Raw genomic sequence first — 20131 nt, forward strand, 5'->3', positions numbered from 1 at the left:
TGCCCGCCCAGGATGTAGAGTGCAGGACCATTGTGGGTAAACTGTGTGATGATATGAGGGTCAAAATGGGGCAAATCATTATTCATGGTTAAGCAGGGACTTGTGTCTAAGAGTGCATATTGTATGGAACTAATCTAAATTGGTACCAATCAAAGTCATGAAGAAGAAAGAAGTAGGCTTGGTATTAGAGGATCTGAGCCCTGGCTCAAGCCATTTATTAGCTCTGAGACCTTGGACAAGACAGAATCTTTCAGCTTCCTTATCTATAAAATAATGATAATAATAGTTGCACTGAGCAAAGCACCATGCAAATCATAAAGCACCTCAAAAATGTGAACAATTAATATTTTTATGGAACGTTTCCTGAATGTATGAATGGAAAAAATGGTTAAATTTATAGGGTATGTCTCTTAACCCCAAAGACAGAAGCTCCTTGAAGGAAGAGATTTCTTCCTTTGTTTATTTGTTTTGGTTTGTGTCTTCAGCCCCTAGTGTAGTGCCTAATATGTAGTAGATACTTAATTAAATATTTATTGATTGATTGAGGTCTGCCTGAAAAATTCATTCCTATGGATTGCCAAACATGTTTATATTGAATATTACATATTAAACAAAAATAAAAGGATTATACTATCATACATACATATATATTATGTGGATATATATAATATATATATGTGTGTGTATACATATATACTCAGACAATAGTTATTAAACATTTTGAAAGTAGTTGATCTGAAAACAATTGGGGAAAACCTTAAATGCTGACACATCAAAATAATGTAAGTCCTAGTTTAGTGCTGGTAGTGTTTTTTGTTTTGTTTTTAAAGACAGAATAACTCAAGAATACATATTCTTCCCTAGAGGACATCGGAGAATGTGATAGTCTCATTTTATTGATGGGCTGACAAAGGATTGACTGAAGCAATAAATAAACCATATCCTAAGCCAGTCAGAATCATAGATCTCAAAAACTAGATAGTCTCAGGTCCTGTAGTGCTAACTTCAAAGAAGCTATACATGCATTTGTGGGACTCGGAAATCATTTTTTATAAAATCCAAAAAGACAGATCAACTGAAACATCTAAACGCTACTTCCAACTAATAATGCTCTAAATGGAGAATACTAATATTGTCCCCAACCACCACCATCAGCAATTGGGATTGTTTGCCCACTGGAGTACTTGGTTTTCAACTCACCATTTTAAATGGCATCACAAGACAATGTAATTTGTCAAGTCTTAGAACGTGACTTATAATTTTGTAAATGAATCAAAGGAAATGGACTAATACACTGAGTTCAAGGAACATAACAAAGGCACCAAAACTTAGGGATTACTGAGTACAAAGACTTCATTCTGTAAATGAGGAAACAGAAATCCAAAGGAGTGAACTTCAAGATCACACAGCTATGTGGCAGAAGAGAGAGAATCTGATTTTAGAAGTCTTCTGAATCCAAAATTCCAAAATCCAATTATTTTTTCATTACAAAATGTTGACCAGCCACCTCTAAGTTTTCACAATGCAAAGATAGGAAAAGCTTTCAAACTCCATGAAGATGACACAAAATTATATTGTAATTGTGCCTTCCCCTTCCATGCCTTAATAGAGGATATCATTGAATGATTAGGACATTCTATATAGCTTCTCACTGTGCTGGTGGATTTAACAGAAACAGTGAGAGATAACTGCCTCCCTGGAGGTCAAAGTATAGAATTTGTGGGTACACGCCATGATGATATAAGGGTCAAAATGGACCAAAAATTATTAATGGTTAAGTAGGGACTTGGGTCTATCAAAAGGTACATATTGTATGGTACTATATATATATATATATATATATATATATATATACACACACATATGTATGTATGTATGTTTCACTCCTGGATAGAAGGTTTTAAAAGGTTCTATAAATCTACTATCTAAAAAAACATACTAAAAAGTATGTTTCTTAAGAGCAAATTTAGTATTGTCTGTACATGTCACTAAACACAGAATTGCAAAAAACATAGATGACAGAAAACAAAAACAAAAACAAAACCAACCTTCTCCAGATCATTCTATTAAAGCTATTTGGAAGACGTAGAAAAATAAATTTAGTGGAACTTAAACTGAGTCAGGAACATTAAGACTCACTTTGCAGGGAAGGGGGAAGTGTTCATTAACTCAGATCCATATCCCCATAGTTGCATCATTTGCAAAATTTAAAGTACATATTTGTTACAGCAAAGAAATGTATAAGTATCTCTTTTTAAAATAGTATATTATTTTTCCAAAGATATGCAAAGATAGTTTTCAACATTCACTTTTGCAAAATTTTATATTCTAATTTTCTTCCCCCAGTCCTTCCTCCCCTAGACAGCAAGCAATCCGGTATAGGTTAAACATGTGCAATTCTTCTAAACATATTTCCATATTTGTCATGCCGTGCAAGGAAAATCAGATCAAAAGGGAAAAAACATGAAAAAGAAAAAATAAGCAAAGAACAATAACAACAAAAAGGTGAAAATACTATGCTTTGATCTATATTCAGTCTCCATAGTTCTTTCTCTGGATACAAATGGCTCTTTCCATCACAAATCTATTGGAATTGCTTTGAATCACTTCATTGTTGAAAAAAGCCAAATCCATCACAGTTGATCATCACATAATCTGCTGTTGCTGTGTCCTCTTGGTTTTGCTCACTTCACTTAGGACCAGTTTATGTAAGGCTCTCCAGGTTTTTCTGAAATCACTTTGATATGAGCATTTCTTAGACAGATAGAGAAGCAAGATGACTATGTCACATAACGAAAAAGTATTGTACCAGAAGTCAGGAAACACTTGCACTTAGTAGCTGTGTGACTTTGGGCACATTATATCACCCTTATGGGTTGTAGTGTTTATATTTATAAAATGGAAATAGCAATAGTTTACATAGTTATTCTATAAATCAAATTAGATAAGGTATTTTAAAACTTCTTAGTAAATATAAAAGTGCTAAATAAGTGGCAGGTATTATTCTTGAGAGCATGAAATACTGAGTAGAAAGCCATTCTTAAAGTGAAGAGGATCTGGATTGCTCTCCCACCTCTGGCACATGATTGTTGTGGACACATCACTTAGCTCAGTGCCATAAGCAACTCTTTAAGACTTTAAAATTGTTCATTTATATCAGTAAAAGGAAGGTCTACAGTGGAAGTTCTCTATTATTACATGTATTTTAAAAAACTCTAAAAGTAATACAGGAAAAACATTAACTAGCTTTATACATAAAGGATACATAATAATCCAAAGCTTTGATACATAAAGGAGTAGACCTCTACCATACACGCACACACAAATAAATAAACAGCAATATCTCTATTCTGGTTATTAGAATAAAATCCATTTATGTTAATTTAGGAATATGGTAAAAATCATTTAGAAAATGTACTTCAAAACACAACCATGCTCTCATCTCAAAAAGTTTTTTAGATTTTTTTCTATTTACTAAATCAAAAGTACTTACCAGTTAACAGGTTAAAATTGCATCGTGTCCACTGGTCTGTGTCGATGTTATAAGAGTCTATATGTCTCACAAGAATGCGATCATTATTATAGTCCAAGTCATTGCCCCCAAGAACATACAGTTTCCTCTGGACAGCAGCCATGGAGTGGTACACTCTTCTCTGTGGCATAGGACTTCGACTAATCCACTGATTCTGCAAATGAAAAAACAGAAAAACTCTGCCAGTGATAGAGTATGAATGTTTTCATGGTGGAAATGGCAGAGACAAGTTTAGGGACTTCTAAATTATAAAGCTCCTTGAAGGAGCTTTCTTGTATCTATCTTGAAGATAGATACCATGCCATTTTCTATCTTTATACACTCATCACTCAGTAGAAGTATCTTGCACATGGCAGAGTCTCAGAAATATATATTTTTTTGAGCTGAACTTGAGACATTTCTCTTTTCCTTCTGTTTGACCCTGCCCCCATGCCCATGCCTCTTAAACTCACACAGTTCAATGTGAACTTTGGTGATGGGCCATGAAACTTATAGACCTCAATCCAATAAGAATAAACATAAAAAGAACCAAAATCTTAAATATCACTTATTTTAAAGGCTTTTTTAAAAAAAGTTTCTACAGTTTTCCTGTTGATCTTCAATGGCTTTGGAAATAACATACATTTGTAGCTATGTTTAATGTCTCGTGAGCAAACACAAGTTAATATGGTAGTTATCTGTCTTAACCCAGTGGTTACTCATTTAAGCAAATAACTTCAGTACAAAAGCATTGTGTGGCTGGAAATGTTTTGTTTCTCCTTGTGCCCCGATGGAGAAGGAAAAGGTATTTTGTTGTTCTCCAAAATTAACTTTTTGGGGGCATATGAGAGAGGAATGATCTGGCAACAAATATCCCCTGATGCCAGAGAATTTAAAGTCCTATATAGCTGGAAATTTATTTTGTGATGAATTCAGGGAAATTTTAGAGAAACAAATTTTGTTTTTAAAAGAAAATGCCTGATATTGCACTGAATATAATTTGTCACTCATATTTGGTTCTGGGGGCACCTGAAAGGACTAAAGTCAACTTATCCTAACCAGGTCTCTGGTCCAAAAAAATGGTGGAACCATCTCAAAAAAAATTTTAATTTTGAAAACTGCTCCAGATTGGTAGTCAGACCCTAAGAACTTCCTTCTATATTAAACAAACATCACTTTTACTAAGAAAAATAGGAATTTTTCCCAAAAAGTACTAAGTTTTGAATGATATACTTTCAAAAACTTTGTCAGATTATGTCATCTCTGGAGAACTGGAACTAAGTTCATTTACACAAACATTAATTCAAGCAAGCATTTCTATAGGCTCAGTTAATTCCCCCCCCCCTTTTTTTCAAAGATATTTTTGGATGGAAAATGTGTTTTCTGCCATTTGAAAAACACCATTTTTGTCTGCCACTTTTTCAATGTGTAGATATCATGCAAAGAGAACAACTGTTCAAGCTAATTTTCAAATCAAACACCCTCCCAGCCAAATAAGTAACTTTCTTATTAAGAAAGTCAAGGCTTCCTTCAGGTATTTGGCCAAGAAATGCCTTTAATTAGGCTACCAAGGCGTGGGGTCCAAATATGCTTTCTTCAGGTGCCTTCTCTCAGACTCCATATTACAGTATTAGGAATTAATTTTTGCATTTGCAGTCCTGTCCCCTGCCACAGGACTATGGACGCCATCTGGTTTGCAAAGCCTGCCTGCATCCCCTGATTATATCTTTAGCTTCCTCGACTGCAGTGCCTTCCAGGTGAGCCGCCAACCGCTGCAAAGGCAAAGAAACAGAGGGGCCTGGCGGGGTCACTGCTAATAAGCCGGCCTGTGAATACTAATCAGTGGTGGGGAAGCAGAGGTCACCCCGCCTGCCTGTTGGCAGGTAGCAGTGTGCTCTGTGGCAGATGGCGGGCATTATCGACTCTCCACAAAGGCCTAGCCCAGAAACAAGCGGCAAGGCTGCGTGATGGAGTGATTGAGATTCTGTGCAAGATGCAAGCAGATGTGATGTTTGCCAGCACCCACCGTAAACAATATGCCAGTGGAATTTTTAAAAAGAGATTGTGTGTACAAACACGAAACAGACCTCATTTAAGAAAAACACTAACCCTTCCTTTCCACTTTAACCGTGTCTGTGCCAAATTTGAGAGAGGGCCATTAATGATCCGTCTGGGATGGCCGACTCACGGACATCCTCCCTTACAATTTCCAAGGTCTGCAAGCTCTCGTGAACGCAGAAAACACACTGGGATGGGTAGGAGTGATGACTTCTCTAATTTTCAGCATCAAGGAATAGTTAAAACACTCCAAAAGATACTAAAAGGACAGATGAGCTGAGGCAAGATACAAATTTCTGTATACCCATCCCTGCTTGAAATCGCCAAAACCACGTTGATGTTGTATGTCCTTTATAACTTCTCCAGATGAATATAAAAACCCAAATTAGACTATTTTGAAATGTTCCTTTAATCATGAAAAAGATTAAACACATCCACAAATGGATAAATGTAAAATTCAGTCGACATCTGGCAAATGTGCTATTGTTTAAACTGGAAGGAAGGGGGCTGATCTGTAGCTCTAAGCCCAAGGGGAAACAAAAGAACATTTAAAATATATGAGGAGTGGACAGAGGGAAGGCCAGACCTCATTAGAATGTTTATAATCCAAGCCCTGGCTGTTGGTGAGTCAACAACACAGACAAACTCTACAGGCATTTCTACCTCCAGGGTTTACCCGACTACTGATCTGCCCTGAAGAGATGAAAATTACAATGAATATTGCTCCCAGAATGATACTCCTGACCAATGAGTTGGGCAATAAGGTTCACTTAAATATGTTAGCCAAGGTCTTCTAGATAGTAGAGGCAGGTATGTATATAATAATAATACCCATGAATACCAAAGAAATATTTTTCAGAGAAGAAAAAAAACTGGGAAGATGGAAGAATTTAAATTATAGAAGTTTCATTAGCTAAAATTGAGTTTCATTTTCCTTACATATATTATCATATACATAAACACATTTAGAGAGAGAAGAGAAAGATATCATATGATATTAATATAGTTAGAAAATACATATATATGAAAACTTGAATGTATCTTAAAAATCTGTTTTCAGTAGGGTCTAGTTAGTCCTTACCTGATTGGGTTCGTACACCATTAGTCTGTTCTGATATTGTGCAGTATTGGTTACCCCACCTGTAATGGATTGATTAACATGTGTTAAGTCTCTTTATGAATAAGACATGGGCTATTCCCCAAATAAGAATTAAATATTACTGGGGATGAAGAGGGGGGAATTAACTATTAGTGAGGATTGGCTTGTGTGCCCTAATGACAAACTTGTGATGTGATTGAGCTTTTTTAAGTAACTTCACTTTCAAGTGACATTTTGGAGATCATTTACTTAAGAGGAAGCAACAAATACACTGAGATGAGAAAGAATGGGTGCTGTCAGATTGTTATAAACTGGACAAATGAAAGGGGGGAGGAAGCAACATATCACTTAGAAGAAAGAGAGAAATGGAAACTCACTTGTAAAAAGTGTTTCTGTGTGGTTTGTCCCAAGGACATTTAACAACTGGGATAATTCTTAGCCAAACATTTAACAGTTTGCATAATGTACACAGTTTCTGCTTATTAGGAGATGCTATTTCCAAAGACCAGAGAAACTTAATATAAAATAAATAGTATAGTCTGGGATTTACAATTGTTCTGATTTTTTAAAGTCGCTATTCAAGCTTTAAAACTCTTCAAAAATTCCTGGCTTTAAAAATCTCTTGATTGCTGCATAGATCTAAGGGGCTTAAGTTCATCTACTTATAACCCAAAACTCTTAAATATATTTCGTGCTGTTCCCAGTTTTCCTCTATTCTGATTTCTTTCCAGGCCTGTTGTGTGTACAGAGCAACACACAATGTAATAACCATTTGCTCAGCATGAATTTTTACAATCAAAATGAAAACCTCTAAAAAGCAGCATGTAAAATGGCTTTGCGGAAGAAATGGCATTAGTGGACATCAAGAGAAGCAAAACAAAACCAAAAAAAAAAAAAAAAACCATCCACAACTGTAGAAGTAATTTCACTTTTAAGCAGAAGAAATTTTTAACACTAATACTCTCATGTATTATGTTCTAAATCCTGGTCCCAAATCATTGGCTAAAGCCAGAAAAGTTTAGGTTAGTAATCTTATTTACTTCAATATGGTATGGCCACAAAGAAATATATAATTCTATATTTTTATCATATATATATGTATGTATGTATGTATATATATAAGCCACATAGTCTAGTAGCACAGGAAGCATAAACATACAAATTCTCTGCAAGGGTCCCCATTTTCAACATCAGTAAAAATAATTCAATTAAATTTTTCAAGTCCATGGAATAGCTGGTATGTTCAAGTTACTATGCTAGCATAGGGGTGCCTAGTTAACAAGAAAAGGGTTGAACACAATAAGCTAATGATAATAGTTAAGTAAATGTTATTTTAAAAATATGATGAATTGCATATGTTCAACCTATATCAAATTGCTTGCTATCTTGAGGAGGAAAGAGGGAGGGGGGAAAGGAGAAAATTTTGGAACACAAGGCTTTGCAAAGGTTGTTGAAGACTATCTTTGCATATACTCAGAAAAATAAAATACTATTAAAAAAAAAAAAACCCTGATCCAAGCCAATCATTCTCCTCCTCCTTTGCCCCCAGTAACTAGAATCATTCATTTAATTTTCTAAGACCACTTTTAACTAGGGGGCAGGTTTCATTCCCTCTGAGGCAAGGAATTCCTTTAAGATCAATGGGAAAATTGCCTGTGTTATAAATCCATGAAGAAAACACAAATGAGATTTTAGTAAGTGAAAAAAGAACTTTTCATTTCTTTAAGAATGTCTCCTTTCTAATATAAAAATCAAAGGAAAAAAAAAACTCTGTCGCTTAAGAAAAGCATGGCAGAAATAACTACATTCCCTCAAATATTAAAGATTAAAAATAATGATAATGATAAAATACATACCTTTTTGACAACTATATTAGCAGAATGGAATTATTTTAGCATCTTTCTTCCTTTGTGAAGCTTCCAATACCTAATTGTTCCTACTCAGCCTAACAACAAAAGATGAATTATCAAGCATCCACTGAGATTGCATAAGTCTTTGGTATTAAAATGATTAACCAAACCTTGCTCAGGGTACATCAATAAGGAATGCAAATGTAATGGAAGGACTAGAGAGCCAAATTCCCTCTCACACCAGCTTCAATTGTGGAGACTGCTGAACTTGTTGCAGAAATCCGAGATCCTGCTAAAGTCAACTTCAGTAAAATTTTTGAAGCCGATACTTCAAATAGTCATAGTTTAAACCTTAAAAGATTTTGTTTGTTAGAGATTAAATGTATTGCAATGGGATTAGAATGTCACTACTGCAGTAAAGAATCTTGGCAGTCCCTACCTTTTCTTACAAGACTCCCAGTATTCTCATTATTATTTATCATTTTCCAAAGAAGTAATCTTTTTTCCCTCATCTGTATTCAGTAATTAGATTTCCTTAACATATGTATTTTCATTCATATAATAATATTTAGAAATGAAGAGTCAGATTACTAGTTGGGGGGAGGGTAGGAGAAATTACAGTTATTTGCTTGATTAGCAGCAGGATATGAAATGTCAAAGAGATACACCAGCAAAGCAATGTTGTAACTTTTGCCAAGTCACTGTTGTGAAAGAAAACCCCAGACGGTTCTACTAGTATTGCTCCCCATTTAAATAATTGACAAATAAGCACATAAATAAAGCCATGCAAAAAAAAAAAAAAATGAAGCATCCAAGTTCTCCCTGTTTCCATTTCCTTGATGCCTTTTTGCTCATTTGTGGAGCTTCTTCATTGCATTCCCTTCACACACCACTCTTCACTTTTAGATTAATCTGCCGAAATGAGATGCTAAGGATTTGCATACAGATTTGACTACACAAAAATAGATATGGAATTAATAACAGTCTCTATATGTTTTAATTTCTCCTAGACTGGAGTACCCTTGCCTGCAGCGGTATTCTTGGCTTTGAAAGTCATCAAGCTGATTTGTCTGCTCTTAGGTTAGGATGCCACATGCTGCTACACTGTCCCCCGCAATCAAAGCACTTGCGTAGATAGATTCCTTGCCTGCCCCTATCAAGTATATTTTATAGATTGGCAGTTTTGATCTCCCTCCCCAGGGGGATAATCTGCATCTTAACAGCTTTCTATAGATACATCTGTCATTAAATATGCCATCTTGTATCTGCATCAATTTTCAAAACCAAGTTTTCCCTAACTTTGAAGTGCCACAGTTGAACTTGAGAATTTTCAACCAAAATTCAAAATGAACAGCTTCATCATCTGCTCCTGAACTGTGACTTCAAAAAGAAAAATACTGCTGGCTACAGAAAGTCACCGAGGTCTTAAAGAACTGCCGGAAGAAATGAAAAGTTAACACACTGCTAGAAGTGAGAAATGATTCCTATCACAGGACAATACAAGAGCAAGACATTTTCTTAAATTTCCTCAGCACTATCTGCAAGAAATTCCAGTGATAAATGGATAAAATCCACCATAGAGGAGATAACAGGGTGTTTAAAAACACCAACCTCTGTCTACACTTTGGGATGCCCTTTCAGACACTTACAGCTGTGACAAAGACAACAGCAAGGAAATGCTTGTGTTGTAGAAAGCAAGGGGTAGGGGAATGAGAAAAACGACTCTTTGTCCTTTGGCCAAATCTGTGGCTAATTCCTTTTTTTAATTGAAAAAAACACTTATACTTAATAAATTCACTACATGCCTCTTAAGGATAAAGTCTCTTGTTCCCATTCTGTGGCCAAAAATACCACTGACTATTTCCCCTCAACTCTTTTTAGTCAATTTAAATATATGTATGTATATGTATATAGTTAGCTGTGTATGCATGTATATGTGTTTATTTGTATGTGAATGTGTTTATATGTATATATACTATAAATAATTATAACCATTTATAACAATCATCTATAATTACATAACTTTATTAACTATATATGTGTAACTGTACCTATAACTATATATGTAACTATATACACAACTACATATGTAATTATGTACATATAATCATATATATAACTATGAAACTACATTTATAATTATATATACAAACTCTATACCTATACTTATAACTACATACATATAACTACATATATTACATATATGTAACTATATACACACAACTATGTAACTATATATGTAACTAAATATATATTATTATACACATATAACTATGTAACATATATAACTAACTATATACATATAACTATATATACTATATGACAATATATACATAACTATATATGTAACTATATACATATAACTAACTATATATAAAATGATATATATGTGTGTAACTGTGTACATACAACCACATACTATAACTATATATGTAACACTATATATAACTATACATATAACTATATACATAACTACTTAATCACATAACTACATACATATAACTATATATAAGATCATACTTATAACTACATATAGGATTACATACTATATATGTACTATATAGATTCTATATATGTATGTATGTATATACATACATACTGTATATATAACTACACACATATAACTACATATAATTACACTTGTAACTATATACATAAATATGTAACTACATATACAAGAACTGGCCCTTGTGGAGATGGGACCTGGTAATCATGACTGCTTCTGCATTACCCATAGGTACTGGACACCCAGATAACAAAATTTTCTCTACCAAAGTCAAATGGCTCAACAGGAGGAATGAACACCATTTTTTCAATGGAAATTACATTAAAGAAGATGCTGCATCATCATTTGCTTTGCCACTTACACCTTTCTAAAGATTATGGGCCCTTCTATTAATTTGCCACTGAAACTTCTCATAGGTGCTTTCTTCTCCTACTGGAACTTCTGTTTGTATTCCTAGTACTTAGCACAGTGCTTAAAATATAATAGAAGCTTTTTAATTCTTTCACTTACACAGTACTAGCAAAGAGCAGAACACATTCAATAAATATATATTAGCTCAATACATAACATAAAACAAATCTATAAATTATTTTATATTAGCCAGTCTTCAGCTTAACAATGTCTCCTTCACGTCAGGTGTTTGTGTAAATGCCTTTAGAGCTATTACCAAGGAAAGCCACCGGTAATTCCAGGATGCTTCTTGGGAACATCTTCACAAAAAAATATGTATTTCCTAGGTACCCAATAAATACTTATTGAATGAAAGGAGAAAAGAAATAATAAGATTTAATGAGGCTAATTTGTCTTCTTAACATACTCCTTTGCATATACAGGGTATCCCAAAAGTTTTATTGCAGTTTCACACTTTAATAGCATACACACACAACATGCATACATACTACATACACATACTTTATATTCACATACATCTAAAAACATTCAGGAGTGTATTTTTTGTTGTACTTTGTATCCCTTGTTGTTGAACTGCATATGATTCTTCATGACCCCATGAACAAGAAAAGGATGGGGTTTTCTTGGCAAAAATTCTGGAGTAGTTTGGCATTTCTTAAGTGATTTGCCTAGGGTCATATAATTACTAAATATCTGAGGCTGGGTTAGGAACTCAGTTCTTCCTGACTCCTAGCCCAGAGCTATTATCTACCTAGCCACTTAGCTACCTACAGCCTGCCAAACAGTAGGTCTCAAATACCTATTAATGCTTATTAAATTACATATGTGCATAATCATTTAATCAATAAGGACCTGTAAGCAACAACTTAGTTCAAAGTCCTACATTAGGCTTTGCTGAGACAAAGACAAAAAAAGTCTTGATTTAAAGGAAGGAAATGTGTGTATACATATATACACCCACACACATGGGTCTAGATAGGTGATTTTATGATTATGGGGAGCTGCTTGTCCTCCACCCATGGGGATTAGCCACTATTCTCCTCATTACAATCTAACAGTTACCTGGATGACAAGTTGTTAAATGATTTGCACCAAGTCACACAACCATTACAGTAATTGTACCCATTATGCCATGATATTTTTCACGCTCATGTGTAAATACATGTACATATAGAGCCAATAAAGACCTTTCCCTGACATCTTGGTGGGATGCTGGCCAAACCTCCCCTTGCTCCAGGCAACTGTATAAAACTACAGATTAGAAAACTGAAAATCTGCATTGGCAATGGGAGTTTCCTCACTTGTAGTTCTCCACACCAAAGAAATCACATGTTTAATATATTCTATATACATGTCGGCCTGTCTGTTTTTTTGGTGGAAGTAGGGGAGGAGGAAATTCATGTTATGCATATATGTATATATAAATCTAAGCTTTTCTTCCCTGAACCTCCAGTATTTCCAAAATAACTCAAAATATTCATAGCTGAATCTTCTCTCTATGCCCTAAGCTAAGAAATGAATCTATTTGCATCAGGGAAAGAAATAAGAGCCAAGTGTATCCATTATTCACTTCAGGATACTGCTAACGATAGAAATAGTTCCAGTGAATGTAGGCTACATGGCATTAGAAGTGGACCATACACACATAGTAAACATCTCACGTGAATTCTAACATGGTAGAAAAAATTTGAATCAAGGACATTTCTGATAGAGCAGCAACTTGCATAGAATCTTCCTCAATTCATGCATTAAATGAAGAATATTTTTCCTTGTTTTAACTGTCACACATGAGGAAGCCACACAAATGGATGGGTAATTAATTCACTCACATTCCCCAGAGATAGTTGCACATCTACAATATATCTAACTGTAAGGAAGAGATTTTTGCATAGGGATGTTTGTTTATCTTACCAATGTAGTACATCTCATGTAAACAAATAGGTCACTGACCCAAAGAGTCTCACATGAATATCTGTAACACTGAAGTAAATATGAATGATGTGGGTTTTTCATGAACAAGAAATGATTTACAAACAAGGTTAAAACCTCCCAGTTTTAGTCATCAACAAAAAGAATCAGGTTCCTTTAAAATTTTTTAGGAAAGTCATGTTGTGATCTTGCCAATCATTGCCTCATATGATTAAGTCTATTTTGTATTGTAGTAGTAGTAGTAGTATTTTTATGTAGAAATTCTGAAATGGAAAAAAAATTGGAAATACACAGTGAGCCAGAAAAAAAAATCTTATGGTACAATCCCCATTATCCTCAGAAACCTACTAATTGTGGGACCCTGGTTATTTAATTCTCTATGCCTCAGTTTCCTTATTTATAAAATGAGCTAGAAAAGAAATGGCAAATCACTCCAGTATCTTTGCCAAGAAAACCCCAAATGGAGCCATAAAAAGTCAGATATGACTCAAACAAGTGAACAACAACCACCAATTTAGCAAGGAAACAGGACTATCTTTTCTTCAGCCTATGTGCAGTTTTGTGCTAGTTTCTTAGTTTGTAGCTGCAATCAGAAAAATTAACAGGTAAGTTGTTATACTGTTAAACTGCAATGAGACTTGTGGGGACACCTCCTGTACAATGAGCAAATGATTCATTTCCATGAAGGTATTTTTCAGGAATTGCTGTAATGTTCCCCACAGCAGAGATCACATTTTGTAAAATATGAAAAGATGTGCAATGCAGAAAAAAAATCTGAATCATTTTGATCTATTCTACACTTATTTTACTTCAATATTTTCATTTCAATTCTAAACGGTATGCAGCTCATTTGTGAATTGGGTCATGGTGTCAAATGCTGTTGGCACCAGTAAAATTTGACTACCTCTAACATTTTAAATTATCTGCTAATGGCTATCTCCACAGAGCTTAGTACTTAGAGTTCCTCTGAGCTTTTCTCACTTTTAAAAAATATCGACAAATTTCAAAAGTGTCTTGACCCCCAGTGGAGAAAGTAAAGACTAAAATTCCCACTCAAGTTTCCAATAAAGCCTTTTCTACCAAACAGAACAACAGAAACCCTTTGTGGGAAATAAGCCAAAGTTCTCATATCTGCTGTGTTCCAATGTCTGCCAAATCTCAAAAGGATGCCAATGTTCCAGTCCCTCATCAATTAGCTGAAACGCTTTGGTGGGCTGGTAGAGGATTTAAGAATTGGCTTTAAAAAAACCTTTATCACCTTCCAGAAATGGGGATTTCATATTTAAGATTTGTGACATGCAATACAAATAATGAATTTTTAAAAGTTCTCCAAAAAATCTAGTTTATTCTACTACTGAGTAGTTAAATTTACAATTTATTTATTACATGTAAGAATATGGAAAGATTAAGGTATTATAGGTGTCACTGTTGATCCCTCCCCCTTCTTTCCAATTGCAGCTCTACTGCTGCCTCCAAAAAAGTAGAGGTTTTCTTTTCAAGAACACAGCAGGGCAGAAGGAGACCTGAGAAAATTGTGATTGTCTTCATTAACAATGATTAAAGTAGGCAGCCCATGTTAATGCAAGAAAAGAACAAAATAAACTTATTGAAAGCAACAGGATAGAGAAAAGAAAGATCAAACTTTTCTCTTTTGGGGGGAAGAGGGAGGGCAAATAGCACTATATTGCAATAAGGAAGGCCACTAATTTTTTTTTGGAATAGAAATGTGCTTTCACTGGCATTGGGAGATTCTTCTATGGAACTTTAACCAATGTAAATCAACATTTTCTCTGCAACTTGCAGTCTCAGAGTATTAATTGGGGTTTGGAGATATTAACTGACTTATCCCTAGTAGTACCGCCAATATGTGTCAGAGAAGGACCTTGAACACAAGTCTTTTTGGCACTAAGGCCAGGTCTCTGTCCATTATAAGAGACAAAGTCAAACTCAAATACAAATAGATCCCTCCTGGCTGCACATGGTTTAGAAAAATACAAATTAACATTATTCCTTTTCTAATTATTTTGTTAAACATTTTCCAGTTACATTTCATTTTGTTAGAGCAGCACTTCCCCAAAGGCCTCAAGTTTGATACCTATGTAATCATACTATATTATTATTCCAATTGCTTGGTTTTATAGCTCTACTATGGTAGGATCAGAATAGATTCCATGTAGGGCATTCCTTTAGAGTTATACCACTTGAGTAAAATGGAAATGGTGTGAGCATATATAACCTATATCAAATTGCTTACCATCATAGAAAGGGAGGAGGGAAGAGAAAAAAAAATTGAACTCAACATTTTATATTAAAAAAAAGAATGTTACAATTTTTCTTTACAAATAAATTGGAAACAAAATTTAAAAAGCATTTAAAAAAATACCACTTAAAGAAAATTGTAAGGATTTGAACAGCTTATAATGTTTAGAGCTGTTAAAGAGTCCAATGGGAAAGAAATAAGAAGGAATATTTACTAAGTATTCTTGAACAGCCAAACATGGGCAATTTTATTCAAGAGGTTGACAGAGTGATGATATCTGAAATTAAATGAATTCAAGAAAAGGATGAAATTTGGTAGAAAATGTAAATTACAGTAATTCACTGGTTGCTTTGTCATTTCCACCACCCCCTGGCAAGTCGAGATTTATTCCCAATCTTATCTAATACTTATTTTCAATCTGTTTTTTTAAAAAACCATGTCTGTAAGATGTATATATCTCTTGAAACACAATCTCCAACATACATTTTAAATAATAGACTACCATAGTTCAGTAGATGAAGCTTTTATTAAAATATATTTATGTATTTATGTTCATTGGTATATGTAACTTCTCAGAAGAGAAGCTGACACTTCTGTTTCATTCATCTTCTTTTCTTTTTTAGTTTGCTAATTAATCTAAACTTCATCTTTTAATTTATCTAACCTACATGGCTCTTTTGAATTGGCTGTCTTCAGTGACATTAAAGATAAAGCCAAGAACTGATGCAATTATCCGGATACTGTAGTTCAAATTCCTACATTATCCAAAAAACTTAGGATAAAATGACAAGAAATGTGGAAAGTTCTAGGGGGCCTATAGAATTTCATAACAATTAATAATGTTTAAAAAAGAATAGGGGTGTGTGTATGTGTATGCCAGTGAAAATTATTGAATGAGGCATTTGAACCCCCTTCCCAAGAGGCCTTAAAATAGATTGTTTTGGTGTTTTCCTGATTAAATGAAGAGAAATCAAGTATAAAACCTCTGAAAGGAACTTACATCCTTTGAGTCTGAACTAGTTTTACAGGGCAAGGCCAAATGGAAAAGCATAATCAGTTCCATTAAAAATAACAAAACAATAAAAAGATTCAATTTCCTATATATGGCAACTTAACTGAGTATTTGAAGTTACATAATCTTTAAGAGTACCACCATTTCCTAAATTACAACCATAGGGAACTATATGTCACACTAGCATCCCAAAAGAGTTATTATTTTCCCAAAGTCAGATAAAGGAAATAGAACCTAAGAAGTCATTTCCCTTCTTCTTTAGGTATAGAATTGAAAGTCTGCCCCTCCTGAAACAGTGTCAATGCTGGGATTTTTAAGTATCACCATGAAGCAAAGGGAAGACTTTCCAGGATGAAACAATAAAGGTATGGCAGGTCTGTGGCTTGGCTCCTATACTGTCTGTGTGAATACTAAAGGGGGAAAACTGGATTCCTCATAAAGTGAATCAATTGTGCCATCTCTCATGAAAGTCACATGTTCAAAGGCAGGCTAAGAATGGATTCTATAGACAAGGATAGATGTTTGTCTCACAGATCCCCTCATGCAGTCTGGTGAGACCTGTGGATCCCTTTTCAGAATAGCTTTTTAAAAAGCAAATGCATGTAATAAAAAATTGGATTATAAAGCAAATATAATTTTAAAAAAATTTTGAAGTTCACAGACTAGGTTAAGAATACCTACTATAGATTTTTCTATCTATAACTTTCATATTGGTGTCATGTTCTTTTATCTATTAAATCTGAAATTACAAAGGAAGAAAAGTAATCCAGAAATCCCCTTTTCAAATACCAGGGTCTTTAAGTACAGATTCCAAATTGCCATGTTTTCCAGAACCATATCACTGATGATATTTCCTCAAACTTATTTTCCAGTTTTAAGAGTATCTGAAAATACTCTTAAATTTTTAAGAGTATTTAAAAATGCTCTTTTTTTAGAGGTGTCCTATCAATGCTTGAGAAATGCTTAATGTAGTAGCTAAGGCCCCAAACCCACCAATAGGGGATTGTAAATTGTGTGAGAAAGTGTTGGGATTTAAGAATTATCTTGAGGAAATATGAATACCACAAAATATGGAAAAATCACATGGTTTAAATTTGAAACAATAAAAGCAGTTGGCTAAAAAGGTAAAAGCTTGTAATGTCAATCTTTGCTTCTCTGGTTTTTACACTGTATGTGAGAGCTGCTGTAGGAGGGAGCCTAATGGAGAAAGAACCTAATGGAGAAAGAACTACTTTCAGAGTCCAGAAGACAGTTGGAATCATTTTTCTCATCTGTAAAATAGGAATCCTACCTTACATGACTGTTGTATCAAATAGAAGAGAATAAATTGTAAAGTATTATGTAAGTACTTAGTATTATTGTTATTGTACATATGGACATACAGAGTAAATAATTTCATTTATTTAGTTTGCCTTAAAAATAAACATAAAAAATACTAGTATAGTTCACTGAATTTCAGAGTTGGAAAAAGTTTCATTGCTCCCCATATTTGTATTGGATAAGGTTACCAGTCTCTTGTATGACATCCCATTTGTCAGTTAGCATTTACAAGGAGGATTTCCAGTGAAGATAAGGCAAACCACCTTCGGAGGCACTTCAGTGGAAGTAATAAAAATTAGTAGGTAGTTTTTCATTTACATTTAGTCATAGATCTGTCTTTAACATAACCCTACTACTCCAAATTCTGTCTTCTGAAACTAAGCAGAAAAAAAATCCATATTCCCTATGAAAACCCTTTAAATAAAACACAGAATGTCTGTTGGCAATAACCTGAAATAATAGCAATTGAGAAAACTTCTAGTGAAAAAACAAATACCCACATATGACCTTTCCATCTTCAATTATCTATGGTATATATGATATAACTCAACAGAATCATAGATTTGGAGCCAGAAGGAATCTTAGCTAATCATCCCATTCATTTTACAGAGGTGACTGCTAAGGCCCTGGGAAGTTAAATGTTCAACACAGGTGAGGTAGGATTTGACTCAGGTCCTCTGACTCCAGAACTAGCACTTTTTCCCACTCTAATACAACTTTAATGGTCCCATTCTCATTGCCCCTTCCTGGCAGAAACCCTCAAGGGTAGGAGATCACTAATTATAATCAGATTATTTATTTCCACTAGGTTTTATTCCACTCATCACTGCTTTTCCTGTCTAAAAAGCCCACACCAATCTCCCTAGATTTTTCTTAGCCTTTTCCCCTTTAATCTTCAACAAGCATTCTACTAGGAAATTCATTTTTTCTTTCCTTGTCAGAAATAAACATCTCAGTCTTGGACACACTGCCCAACATCCTCCTATATGTAACTTGTTACATCTAGAATAAAGTCATATAGTCCTATTGATTGCAATGATTTTGGTCATGGAAAGTTAAGAAAGTACTAGATATAGAATCAGGAAAGAATATGTTTGAATCCTGCCATTGACAGTTAGCTGTTTGACTCTGGACCTGTAACCAGGTCTGTCATGAAATTAGGAGGAGATAATAGATAGGGGTTTACTCTGCAAACCTTAGGACACAATATAGAAATGTTAGCTAGAGTGATTATGATGACAGTGACAAAGTTGATGACAATGATGGGAAAACTAAGAGATCTCCTAAAAGAAGGTTTTATTCCATGGTGTTGCTCGAAACTGAGGGCCCCTCAAATACTGCCAAAGGTTTAACTGGACAAATGGAGTACAGAATGTACTAATGACACTTCAAGAGGCAATGCTTTGTCTCTTTCTCCACAACAGGATGTGAACAGCCATGTAGAACTGATGGTGAATCTCCTGCAGAAGTCAATAAGGCACTTATTAGGAGGCTGTTAGGTACCCACTATTTGCAATAACAGAACTCCTAAGTTCTAGAATGGCTCATGGTTAGACTTTGTTGACCAAGAGGTAAAGTTTATATGTAACTGTTACTCAATACAAATATGTTAACCTGAAATAAAAGGCAAGTAGACTTGGAAGTACAGCCTGAGCTCTGGTACTAACTTACTTTGCAATTCTAGGTCAACTGATAAATTTGACTTACCTTAGTTTATCTAATTTTCAAAGTTAGGAGATGGTCTCCACAATTCTATCCAAACTCCCATCCTTTTAATGCTTTTGCAATTGATATCACCCCGGAAGACTAATTCAATTACTTCCATTAAGGAGAACAAAATAGACCTCATCCAACAATTAGATTCAGCTTTTCATGTTTGGGGCTTGAACTGTTTGAAGTGACACAATTCCTAAGATTATCATTACCATGTCACCCTAAACAAATATGATAAGAAAATAGATCCAGCCAATCTTTTCAAGTTAATTACACAATTGCCTCCAACACTCCCTGTTATATGCACTACATTGCATCCAATTAATTGCTCACTGTATCCTATGTGTAGAATTCGATTTCTCACCTCTGTGACTTTGCAGAAACTCTCCCCTAAGCCTGGAATTCTCTTGTTTACACCTCTGTCTCTTGGAATTTCTTTTTTTTTTCTTTTTTGCATTTTTT

The 20131-nt window shown here is 34.4% G+C and overlaps 1 protein-coding gene across 3 annotated transcripts in view; it reads right to left on the reverse strand.

Annotated features, from left to right (window-relative positions):
* KLHL32 (kelch like family member 32) overlaps nucleotides 1-20131 on the reverse strand; it is a 213110-nt gene that overhangs the window by 12690 nt on the left and 180289 nt on the right. For 2 of the 3 annotated variants that reach the window (XM_031964500.1, XM_023503115.2), the window contains 2 exons: nucleotides 6651-6709; nucleotides 3494-3686 (listed from right to left, as the gene is read on the reverse strand). In XM_031964500.1, the coding sequence (XP_031820360.1) occupies nucleotides 3494-3686; nucleotides 6651-6709 (252 nt within the window). Of the gene's footprint in view, nucleotides 1-3493; nucleotides 3687-6650; nucleotides 6710-20131 lie in introns of those variants that run through there. The other variant, XR_004233644.1, reaches the window with a different exon arrangement.

Source organism: Sarcophilus harrisii, chromosome 4, assembly GCF_902635505.1.
Source record: "Sarcophilus harrisii chromosome 4, mSarHar1.11, whole genome shotgun sequence".
Taxonomy (NCBI): domain Eukaryota; kingdom Metazoa; phylum Chordata; class Mammalia; order Dasyuromorphia; family Dasyuridae; genus Sarcophilus; species Sarcophilus harrisii.